Source organism: Rhineura floridana, chromosome 7 (genome assembly GCF_030035675.1).
Source record: "Rhineura floridana isolate rRhiFlo1 chromosome 7, rRhiFlo1.hap2, whole genome shotgun sequence".
Classification (NCBI taxonomy): domain Eukaryota; kingdom Metazoa; phylum Chordata; class Lepidosauria; order Squamata; family Rhineuridae; genus Rhineura; species Rhineura floridana.
This window is the reverse complement of record NC_084486.1, coordinates 139,379,220-139,391,426: the sequence shown is the minus strand read 5'-3', so window position 1 is coordinate 139,391,426 and position 12,207 is coordinate 139,379,220. Positions and strand designations below refer to the sequence as shown.

General features: G+C 44.2%; 1 protein-coding gene across 3 annotated transcripts in view; it reads right to left on the bottom strand.

Moving 5' to 3' along the window:
- Positions 1–10,963, bottom strand: part of KCNMB2 (potassium calcium-activated channel subfamily M regulatory beta subunit 2) — a 33,826-nt gene extending 22,863 nt beyond the window's left edge. Inside the window, exons 1-2 of one of the 3 annotated variants that reach the window (XM_061634509.1) lie at positions 10,851–10,963; positions 5,612–5,632 (exon numbers count right to left, since the gene is read on the bottom strand). In XM_061634509.1, the coding sequence (XP_061490493.1) occupies positions 5,612–5,632; positions 10,851–10,906 (77 nt within the window). In that variant the 5' untranslated portion in view covers positions 10,907–10,963. The remainder of the gene's footprint in view (positions 1–5,611; positions 5,633–10,850) is intronic. The other 2 variants (XM_061634510.1, XM_061634508.1) reach the window with 2 other exon arrangements.
- Positions 10,964–12,207: the final 1,244 nt, after the last annotated feature.

The window sequence follows — 12,207 nt, the reverse complement described above, 5'->3', positions numbered from 1 at the left end:
TCAAGTCCATTGATTTCAGTGCATCTAATAATGCTGGGAGAAACAGAAGGGAGTAGAAAAAGAGGAAGGCCAAACAAGAGATGGATTGACTCCATAAAGGAAGCCACAAACCTGAACTTACAAGATCTGAACAGGGTGGTTCATGACACATGCTCTTGGAGGTCACTGATTCATAGGGTCGCCAAAAGTCGCAGTCGACTTAGAGGCACATAACAACAACACTCTGAGGGTGACTTCATTGGCTATCAACCTAAGAATTTTGTTTTGTGCAATGTACACTGGACTGCATAAGGCAAGCTTCATTTCCTTTGGAGAAGTGATGTTAAAGAATAGGCAAGCGTTGCATGGCGATAGGACTATTTATCAAAATGCAGTTAACCATGATAGCTTGCTGTCGGAAATTTTGCGTCATTACCAAATGAGAGGAGGCAGGAAAGTCAGCAATTGTCATACTGTTCTGGAACATTAGCGCATCGCGTGGCACAACTTGTGTCATTCTGTAGACATAAAACAGGCACAGCGCAATCAGTCAACAATGTCAAACGTGATTCGAAGGGATGGCTGAGAAACAAGATTGCTAATTGAAAAGGGTTGCAAGCGTCTTTCTGCAAGGGACTATAAGCTATGAAACACACAAAGGAAAAGATAAAGAGAAGGAGAAGAACTAGGTAGAAGAAAGCAACCACTGACAAGGCGGGAGTGGCGGACGGTGGCTCCATGTCAGTGGGGCAGTGGAATCAACTCTGGGGTTTAGTCTGAACTTTCAAGGAGCTGTCCAAGGTGCAAAGCACCTTGAAAGTTCAGACTAAAACATGGAGCGGATTCCACTGCCCCACTGACATGGAGCTACCAGCTGCCACAGCAAGGTCGGGGAGAGCTAAACACACACGTAAAGAGAGCCATCGTGCCTAGTTTGGCCCTGGAAAGCCAACCACTCTCTACAGCAAAACCTTTTTATTGGTTACAAAGTATCTTAAAAACAAAGCCAGTGTGCTGAGGGTCTATATAAGGGTAACAACTGGCAGCTCCTCGACCAAGCTTGCCTCCCTGACTGAAAATTAAAATTTGGTCTCCCAGTCAGCAGAAGAGCAAGAAGCAGGCACAGAGGGAGCTTTGGATCTTGACTATGAGATTTCAGGGAGATGGGGCCATGATAACCCACTGTCCTCCACTTCTTCTTCAAGTTTGATCATTAGTGAAACTATTAGGGGATTCATGGTCTACAAGAATGGTAAGAGAAATAAAGAAATGGTCACCCCCCACTTCAATCAACATGGTTGCTCCTCTTCCTCCTCTCATCCATTCCCTTATTTGAATGCCACCATCAGTTTCTGGGTTATCCTAATTGTGTCTGGGAATGGGTATGGGAGCAAAGCCTGTTCCCCATGAGGTGGTACGGATTCGTATCCCACATCAAACACCAAATTGTGAAGGTTGGCCTACACTGACTGGACCCTAAGCCAAGGAGACCAGGAAATCCATAATCTCTCAGGTGCTAATTTCACCTTTAAAGTTCTAAACCACCTGGACCCAGTTGTCTGTAAAAGGCTATGTCTCTGTCTCTATGTCCTATGGTACTCTCTACATCTGGATCCTGTCAATAGTTTTCCCAGAGAGCTGAAGGGGCTTTCAAAGAGGAATCCTTATTGGAGGTGTACACATTTATCCTAATTTTTGGTACAGAGGTTTTGCAGGTTTTTATATTATTTCGAACACCTGGACAAGCTGCTTGCCCAGAGGCAACAGCGGAACAAAAGAAATGTGTGCATACCATGGGAAGTGAAACCTCACTCAATTTCTCTCTCTTTTTTTACTTTTTTCTATGATGGTTTCCTTCCTAACATCTAACTCTTCGTCTCTGTCTTTATTTGGGAACATAGGAAGATGCCTTCTACTGAGTAAGACCATTGGTCTATCCAGCTCAGCATTATCTACACTGACTGGCAGGGATTCTCCAGAATTTCAGACAGGGACATTCTCAGTTCTAGCTGGAGATGTCAGAGATTGGACCTGAGACCTTCTGCATGAGAAGCAAATGCTTTGCCACTGAGCTACAGCTATTTCTTAGTGGGTTCTTCAGAGCTTGGAAAAGTTACTTTTTTGAACTACAACTCCCATCAGCCCCAGCCAGCATGGTGCTGGTTGGGGCTGATGGGAGCTGTAGTTCAAAAAAGTAACTTTTCCAAGCTCTTCTTCTCATCTTGGCTGATGGTCTGTTTCATTGCATCTCAACCTTATCCCTGTTTCCTCTCAACTTCCTTCTCCTTGTGTGGCCTTGTCAATTGGTGTTTTTCATCCGATCTTTCTTCTTCATTTCCCCAGTTTCGGGTGCTTTTGCATTAGACACGTGTCTATCTCTTAAGCTAAGAGCCACATGAGACATGTCAAATTCCTCTTTGCATTTCTTTTAATTTTATTTTATTTACAGTATTTATATACCGCCAAATAAAGTTCTCTGGATAGTTCACATGGAACAGTTTATATTTAACACCTCAACTGGAGGGGTTGATAATTTTCAGGAATATAGCAGGCGAGGAGGGAGATAATTCCCCTTTCCCCACCTGTTCTGATCCTGAAAATTATCAGTCCCTCCCAGCAGCTCACATTTGTGGAAACAAAAGATGCATGTTAAGTGCAAAGTCCATTTTCACTATAGTTACTGTAAACCATCCTGAGAATATGATATAAAAATACTCATATACATAAGTAAATTACATAAAATTATTTCAGTCTTTAATTATGTCCTCTATTGATTATTGTCAAATTCTTTTTTTTGTCTTCCGACAGCTATTCTTAAGTCTCTCCACTCTGCCTGCTACTGGCCTAATATTTTATGTCCATTGTTTCTGCCATCTTTCTCCTGTGTACCATTCTCTTCACTGGCTTCCCCACTGTTCTTCTTATCTTCGCTTGGACTTACTTCTAGATGTCTCCATGCTTTTGCCGCTCTCTGTGGCCTTGTTTGCACAACATGGTAAGTCAGACTATGGCATACTGATACTGAAAACATGCAGGCGCCCACAGAAGAGCTCACAGCCACATTGCTCCTCCCTGGTCCTTTTTACTGCTGTGCTGCACAAGGCAAAGCTTTGGCTTAGGATGTTGTCCAAAGTGGGACTTGTGGTCAAGTTCCCATCTTCATCATCAGTCACTGTGAGCTGTATCCAAGGTTTGCTCACTTTTCAGCAGGGCCATAGAACCTCTGGCTCTCCAGATATTGTTGGATTCCAGTTCTCATCATACCTGATTCCTGGCCATGCTGACTAGGGCTGATGGGAGTTGGAGTCCAACAACATCTGCAGGCATCATGCTGGTTACCCCTGCTTTCCAAGTACCAATGTTCTAGTTAACTCTAAGATTGTTATCTCTGTGTTCCATTCTGGTGTCCCTTTTCCATCACAGGTCCCTGTCACTGGAGGCCCTTCCACCTGACTCTCTTCCTCTGTTTTCATATTCAACTACTTCTTAAAATACATCTATTTTCACCCTGGCTCATCCTGATTGATCCACCTTCCCCCTTTGTTTACATTGCTTTCCCTGCCTCCTTAATGTGTGTTGTCTTAGGCTGTGAACACACAATACATTTAAAGCACATTTAAAGCCTATGGCTTCTACCCAAGAATCCCAGGAACTGTAGTTTACCTCTCACAGAGATACAATTCCCAGAACCCTTAACAAATGACAGTTCCCAGGATTCATTGGTGGGAAGTAATTGTGACAGGCAGGATTAGGTTTCGCCCTGTCCCATCATTAGCCAATCTTGTAATTGGAATGCTGAGAAGTGGGAGAGGGTAAGAAGATGTTTTTATCAGTTGAGTCAGTTCAGTTGGGGGTTTTAGAGGAGAGAGGGAGAGACAGAGAGAGAGAGACAAATAGTTGGTGCTGGTTAGGAATGGGATCCGTTGGCTGGTTCGAAAGCATTCCGTTGACCTAACAGGCTGGCATCGATTCAAGTTTGTTCTGTATCCACTAGCCACTGCTTTTACTGATCTGTTTTTTTCTCAGAAAAAATATTGATATTAATATCAATATTTTAAAAGGAAATATCAACATTTCCTTTACAAATATTGGTTTTTGAAGGAAATATTGATATTTTAAAAGGAAATATTGATGTTATGTGCCTTCAAGTCGATCACGACTTATGGCGACCCTATGAATCAGCAACCTCCAACAGCATCTGTCATGAACCACCCTGTTCAGATCTTGTAAGTTCAGGTCTGTGGCTTCCTTTATGGAATCAATCCATCTCTTGTATGGCTTTCCTCTTTTTTTACTCCCTTCTGTTTTTCCCAGCACTATGGTCTTTTCCAGTGAATCAGGTCTTCTCATGATGTGTCCAAAGTATGATAACCTCAGTTTCATCATTTTAGCTTCTAGTGACAGTTCTGGTTTAATTTGATCTAACACCCAATTATTTGTCTTTTTTTACAGTCCATGGTATGCGCAAAGCTCTCCACCACCACCACATTTCAATTGAATTAATTTTTCTCTTATCCGCTTTTTTCACTGTCCAACTTTCACATCCATACATAGAGATCAGGAATACCATGGTCTGAATGATCCTGACTTTGGTGTTCAGTGATAGATCTTTGCATTTGAGGACCTTTTCTAGTTCTCTCATAGCTGCCGCCCCCCAGTCCCAGCCTTCTTCTGATTTCTTGGCTATTGTCTCCATTTTGGTTAATGACTGTGCCGAGGTATTGATAATCCTTGACAAGTTCTTTTAGAGGTAGATTTTTTTTAAAGTCCATTTTTGAAAATAGCAGCGGACATTCACTACATTAAAATCTGATCCTCAGCTATTGAGAATAAGCGAATTAATGGAAAATTCGGTACCAAATCCAAATTGGGTGGACTTGTAGCACATCCCTACTGCTGGTTGAGAGCAGGCTAATATAGAAACATTGAGTAACAGATCTCAGAGAAAGGTAAAGATTTGTAACATTTTAACCGTCAGGCACTTGTGCTAGCTATACATGCTTGTCTGAGAAATGTTTTTTGGTATAAAAATAAAACTTCTCTTTTTGCTGTACACCATTGTCTGGATCACCTGAATCCTGGAGGAGCAATAAGCTACAAATAGTACTGGAACCCATATAGAACTGGTCATGCACACAAAGACATATTGGGACACACACTCAACCATTTACATTAATGTTTCTATTTTAGGGCAGTCACCTCATGGGCTGTCAGTAATTTCAAAAGTGTTACAAAAGGCAAGTGCGGTGGAACAGCTGCAGTGAGGGTAGGGGTGAACTGGGGGAATGGGCCTGGTTTCCTTCATCTGGGGTTTTAAAAGGGCTGTTACAGCAATGTGCTTTAAATGTGCTTTAAATGCATAGCGTGTACGCAGGCTGAATCTTTAGGGTTCATTTTTGGTGCAGTGCCTCGAAATTTGAGTCACTTCATCAATCATAACTGTTTTTAAAAATAATGGTTTGTCTCCTGCTGAAGCTCTAATGTCAGTATCCTCTTATTATCAGTGTTCCATGTCAGGAATTGTAGAGAAACAGTTTTGGTGGATGTCAACCCCATCCACACTATGGAGCTCCCTTCCTTAGGGCATTCTCCAAGCCTTGGCAGCTGGAGGTACAGTAAGCAAGTACAGGACTGGGGTCTAGAGGTTGTTAGGCTGTAACAGCTTTCTGGGGTTGGCAGGGCAGAAAGAAGGGAGTCCAACAGTAGATGGAGCCAGAGCCAATGACAGGCAGAGCCAACTCATCCTGTTTTGCCTCCATCATCCACCTGCTCGCTGAATTCTAGAAAGGCGACACTGAAACTGAAGGAAGACATAGCTGACAGCCAGTGGCACCCCTGAGCTGGTTGTAAGTAAGAATGCAGGCAGGTGGGGACTGTCTGCAAGCAGACTGAGTCTGGTGGGACAATGCCCCATTTGTCCCAATGGACTGGCCTCCACTGGCTGCTTGAAATATATTGATACTTACCATGGGAAGTACCAGGATTGGGAAAGCTATGCATTTTGATAAACAATTGGTTCAATGAGAGAGAGAGAGAGAGAGAGAGAGAGAGAGCATTCGGGAGGACCTCTTTGGAACACTGAGCTAATACTGAGTTCTTATGTAACCAGTGGTTATAGTCCTGGTGTGATTAGAGGAACTAGTGGGTGCTACTTCCCCCTGCTGTGCATCATAAAGAATGGATGTAGGGCTGGGCCATAATGATTCCCCCCATTTCTGCTGTATTCAGGGGTGGGGTCATGCAGTGTTGGGGAGAACTCACAGGAACTCCTTTTGAAGCTCCCATCAGCTGGTAGCTGCCATCCTTTTCCTATTCAAGGGGAATTCTGGCAAGCCACCACAACATAAAATGAAATGAAAAAGACAGCAGCTAGTTTGGAAGAGACTGACTGGAAGGTGGCAAGGCCAGAGCAAAGAACGAATCCCGGAGAGATGCTGAGAGATGGCCTTCTCTGAAGATGGAAAGTTGATGATCATAGAAACCTTTATTAAATTAGTTTCTCACAACGCGGTGACAGTTCTCTTGTGACATGCAATTTGGGAATTACTGGATTGCCTAGCGATGCAAGGAGAATCTTATCTGAGCTTAACAGTCTAAATCAAATGCTTGTTGACCTCTCTCTAGGCCCACAAAGGCCACCTGAATTCTTCTGCCCTTCCATTTCATAAGAATGTAAGAGGAGCCCTGATGGATCAGGCAAATGGTCCATCAATTCCAGCTTCCTACTCCCCACAGTGACCAATCAGAAGCTTCTGAGAAGTCCAAAAGTGTGATGTAAAGGTAGTAACCCTCCTTTGCTTTTGCTCCATTGCAGCCAGTACAGAGGTTCAACACAGACATCATGATTAATAGCCATGGACACACTTACTCTCTTATGAATTTTGTCTAGTCTCTTTTAGAGGCACCTAACTTAGTGGCCATCGCGACATCTTGCAGTAGTGAATTCCATTAATTAATTTTGGGTTGTGTGAAGGATGCCATGGCTGGGATCCAACACATCCTATGGCCACACTTGCACAAACACATCTCTTCCTGCCAGCACCCCACATTCTGCACCAGAGTCTTCTCTGAAGGATTACGTGACTTCCCAGTTGCTAATGCGTGAGTGGGCTGCAATAGGAAGAGGGAGCTTCAGGGACATTGGTGCATGTGTAGAATGAAATTCTTCTGTTCTATTGGAAAAGGTGAGTAAGAAGGGACATAACAGAGGTGTATAAAATTACACCATGGTGAGGAGAAAGTGGAATGAGAGAAGCTTTTCTCCCTCTCTCATAACAGTAGAACTCGGGGACATCCAATGAAGCTGAATGTTGGAAGATTCAGGCGAGACAAAACTTCACACAGCACATAATTAAACTATGGAATTCACTTTCACAAGACGTAGTGATGGCCACCAACTTGGAAAGCTTTAAAAAAGAGGATTGTACAAATTCATGGAGGAGAAATCTATCAGTGGCTACTAGTTCTACTAGATGGCTATATTCTACCGTTTGCTTCCGAACACGAGTTTCTGGGAATTGCAAGTGGGGGGAGTGCTGTTGCACTCAGGTTCTACTTGCAGGCTTCCCTTAGGCATCTGGTTGGTTGGTCTGAGACATAGCTTGGAAAAGTTACTTTTTAAAACTACAACTCCCATCAGCCCCAGCCAGCATTGCCACTGGATTGGGCTGATGGGAGTTGTGGTTCAACAAAAGTAACTTTTTCGAGCTCTGGTCTGAGAACAGGATGTGGTACTAGATGGGCATTTGGCCTGATCCAGCAGGGTTGTTTTATGTTCTAATGACTCCGAATTTATTCTTATGAAAGCCAAGCCATGCCAAATGTTGCTTGGTACTTTATCCAGCTGTGATCCTATAAAATCAATGATTGAATATAATTAAGCAAGATTATTGTAGTATTATTATTTAATTATTTAATTTATATCCTACCCTCCCTTCCACCCTTATTACTTCTATGGCTGCTGAGGCTCACTTAGCTTACATTATCTGTCACCCAAAATGAAGGCATGATTGAATTTTGCCTTAAAATGTAGCATTTAAAATTGTAGTGGACTTTTTCTAGTGCATTATATCATGTCATTCTTGCAGTGGTTTTTTTTGTGTGTGTGTGGTATCTGTGCACGTAAAAAAAAAGAATGACAACAAAAGTAAATTGAGCTATTTGATTCCATTGGAGAGGAAAGCATGAATGAACAGAAGGACGAATGCCAAGTCTGGGTCCCAAGGAAGTTTTCTAATGCAAAAACTACAGTAATCTTCCAGTTATACTTCCAGAATAGATTTTGGATTAGGGTGGGGGAGGAAATACATAAACTGTCTAAAGCTCAGAAAACATATGAGGTATTGCTTTCTCCAGTAGGAATATATTTGTGTGATATCTGATGAGATCTTGTTCTGAGGGCAACTGCCATCTGAAGATAGGCTAATAATTAGGAGGAGCAGGGCCCTTTCAGTGGTGGCTCCTTGTTTGTGGAGTTTGTCCCCTAAGGCGGCCTGCTTTGTCTGTTTCCTTTTTAGCATGATCAGTGGTGTATTGGTTAAGGTGATGGACTACAACCTGGGAGACCAGGGTTTGAATCCCCACACAGACATGAAGTTCACTGGGTGACCTTGGGCCAGTCACTGCCTCTCAGCCTCGGAGGAAGCCAATGGTAAACCACCTCTGAATACCATTTACCATGATCGACTTGAAGGCAGTCCATTTCCATTTTTTGGGGGGTGCAGCAAGCTGAGATAATTGCCATACATGCCTGCAGTTTATAAACTGCCTGGGCCATCAGATAGGATGCAATATAGGCAAAATCCATTTTTCAACTTTCTGTTGCACTCTTGTATGACCAACCAACCAAGCCCAGCCTGGGGTTCAAGGCATTTCTTAAGTAATAGTTGTGTGTCCAAATGGCTACCCAATCCTAGTTTTTGTACACCCAGTGGACACAAATGGACAGAGACATACAATTTAATCACTGAACCAAGAACATAAATTCAGATTGGAAGGCGCTGAAACACTGGCTAGAGGTATGAATTTTTACTGAAATGGCACAGAAGAACACAGCCCTGAGCCTTCTGACGCATGCAGAGGACTTGTGGGACCAGGCCCAGCACCAGTGATCCACACCAGCGGAAGCTCCACCCTCTCAGGCAACACCCCCCCACAGGTGGCACGGGCTTAAATAGGCCCGCCCCCTACCTCCCGTGTGGCCGTGTCTATGTGCGCATGCCTGCCATCACCCAAGATGGCGGTGGAGGTATCCATATTTAAGCCTGCACTGCCTGCCTCAGGTGTTGGGGAGCATGACAAGGCAGGCCTGGTGCCAGCCCTGTGTGGGACGAGAGGGTTCAGTCTCATACTTCATTGAAAAAGATTCTCACTGTGTTAGAGAGTCTCCAAAGCCTGGTAAGAAATGAAAGAGGGACTCTACCTGTCTGCCAAGTCCTCCTGGTGTGCCAGAGTACCCGGGAGAGAGGAGTGTGTGTAAAGTAGGAGTAGGGAATCTTTTTCAGCCCCAGTGTCACATTCCCTTCTGGCCAAATGTTGAGGGGGGCACATGCCCCCTCCATCAAAGTGGGTGGAGCAATGCATGCAACTTTTAGCTTTGATCAATAGGCCAGTTTCTACACACACTCACCTACCCACCCCTCTCGACCGACCCTCCATCCAGGCCAGAAAACATCACCATCAGAGTTCAAGGAGAAATTACAGCCAGGCAAAAAACACTCAAGGAACATACAAAGCAGGGATGGTGAGGGGTGTGGCTTGGGAGGCGTTGTGGTCTGGGGAGAGCCCTGAAGACATATAGAAGGGCCTGGAGATTTGGATTTGACCCCCAGGCCTGAAGCTTCTTATCTCCTGCACAAAGTTAGAGACACTCTTCCCACTCCAAGTTTGCTGCTCAGAAGACTTGGGGAGGGACATTACAGGGTCCCTGGAAAGAGGTCTATGATTACCACTGGCATCTTGCTGACTGCTTCTTTTGGAACCGTACCAGAAAACAATTATAAATAAAGGAATAATAAACAGAGGAGTGGGTGCCTCCCAAAACATTGCCTGGGATGGATCAGGCCAGCTTAGACCTTTTCTGGCATGGCAACCCACTCATGCAGGGTCCATGTCTCTTTGAGTTATTCTGATGAGGCCGAACTTGAGTTAGTTCTCTGATAAATAATTATGCCAGCACCATTCAGATTGTGTACTACCGGCAGATAGTGCCACAGATGTACAGTACTGGAGAATCAGGGATCATAGCGTAGAACAACCCCTTGCCAATAAAAGCAAAATGAGATAACTCACCACCACCAGGAGAAAACATTTCTGAACTGATGGGGCAATTCTGAATGGCAGTGGGTAAGTTTGCTGATATCCAGCAGAATTTCAGAGCTTGGCAAAGTTACTTTTTTTGAACTACAACTCCCATCAGCCCAAGCCAGCATGGCCACTGGATTGGGCTGATGGGAGTTGTAGTTCAAAAAAGCAACTTTGCCAAGCTCTGCAGCAGATATCTGTTTGATTTCTTTAAAAATGCTCTCCTCAGTAGTGATATGGCAGGAAGGTTCTGCCTGTGTGTTGATTTGTTTGTGGAAATACATTTTTTTTTAATGGAAAAAGCAGAAATGTTTTTTTTTTAAAAAGACCTTTTAAAAAACTTTTCAAAATGGTGTAGGCATGAGTGGAAGGGAAGGTGTAGCTTGCTGGCTGGTGATGTCACAAGCACTAGCCAGTAGGTGCGTTAGGATGAAACTTTCACAATCATAGGGGGAAACTTTCACAGGGGGGAAAAAGCAGTATAATTTTCTTTCCACCCATGTTCAGAGGCAAGTGGGCCTAAAAAAAGCCAAGCACATGTTTCATAGCAGTGTGCAGACGCCACGTACCTTCTCTCATCATGTCTGTATGACGTGGAGCTCCGGCCACTGGTCCAAATGAACATCTTAGAGGATTGGTCTCCGCTGTCTCTCCTTACCGTGGAGGTCCTGGAGGGATGACGGTAGGACCTAGGAGGAAGCAAACAGCCATCATCACCAGGTGCTAGAGCCCTGCTGGGCCACATTACATCTCTCAAACGCAAGTGCCAAATCCTGATTGACTCATCAAACACTTTGTAGGCCCTCCTCCCTGGCGACAGGCTTTTAGATTATTCCAGGTGAGATGCAAAACAACAGCGATGACCTTTCTTTTTCCTTCCATCCAGCAGGTTCAATTGACATTAAATAATGATATTTCCTTCTTTTTCTTCTTGATTGTTTTCCCCCCAGCATCTATCACACTTAACAAAACCTCATTCTGCTGCCTTCTCAAGTGTGGGCTTTTTATTTTTGTACAGTAAGGCCCTGTCACGGTTAAATACAACTGAACATTTCACTTCTCTAGCTGCCTGTCCCTGTTGCTTCCTGGTGGGAGCCTCTGTTTGTGCATTTGCTCTAAGCAACCACAAGATTTACAACAATTATGCAGGATACACTGTGTATTCCAAAGGTAATGATCTGTTACCAAAGCTGTGGTTATGTTTAGACTGAGGTTAAAGTCCATCTCCTTGGATGATGGTCTTCTGATTGGCAGTGGGTTGGCAGAGGAGGGGTCACAGCAACTTGACCAGGCGCTTCATGACTACCCAAGGGGGAATTTGTATCAGAGGTCTGCAACGTAAATGTTAAAGGCGGTTTGCTTCCTGTGCTCTGTTGCTTCCTAACCACATCTCTGCAGACTCCAACATTTCAGAGATGAAAATAAAGAAACTCTTGTGTCATAGTAGTTCTCCTGTTCTTACGCTAAGGACACTCTTACCCTCTTTACCCTACAGGGGATAATCCTCTATTTCAGGATTGGGGAACCCGTGGCCCTCCGCAGAGCTTGGAAAAGTTACTTTTTTGAACTACAACTCCCATCAGCCCCAGCCAACATGGCCACTAGATTGGGCTGATGGGAGTTGTAGTTCAAAAAAGTAACTTTTCCAAGCTCTGCCCTCCAGGTGTTGTTTGACAACAGCTCATCCCATCATCCATGATTATTTGCCATACTGGCCGGGGCTGATGAGAGTCCAGCAAAAGGGTTGCCAGGTTCAATCCCTGAGACTGCTCCTGTATCTTTAGGAGAAAAGAAAGTCAGCCAAGTGCAGGTGTTCTTGCAACCCTGTAATAGGAAAAACCACAAGGTGGGATTCTCCCTTCCCCCTGCACAACTTTTAAAGATACAAAAGACCTCTCGGTTGCCAGGCCCGGCCTCAAGGAGGCC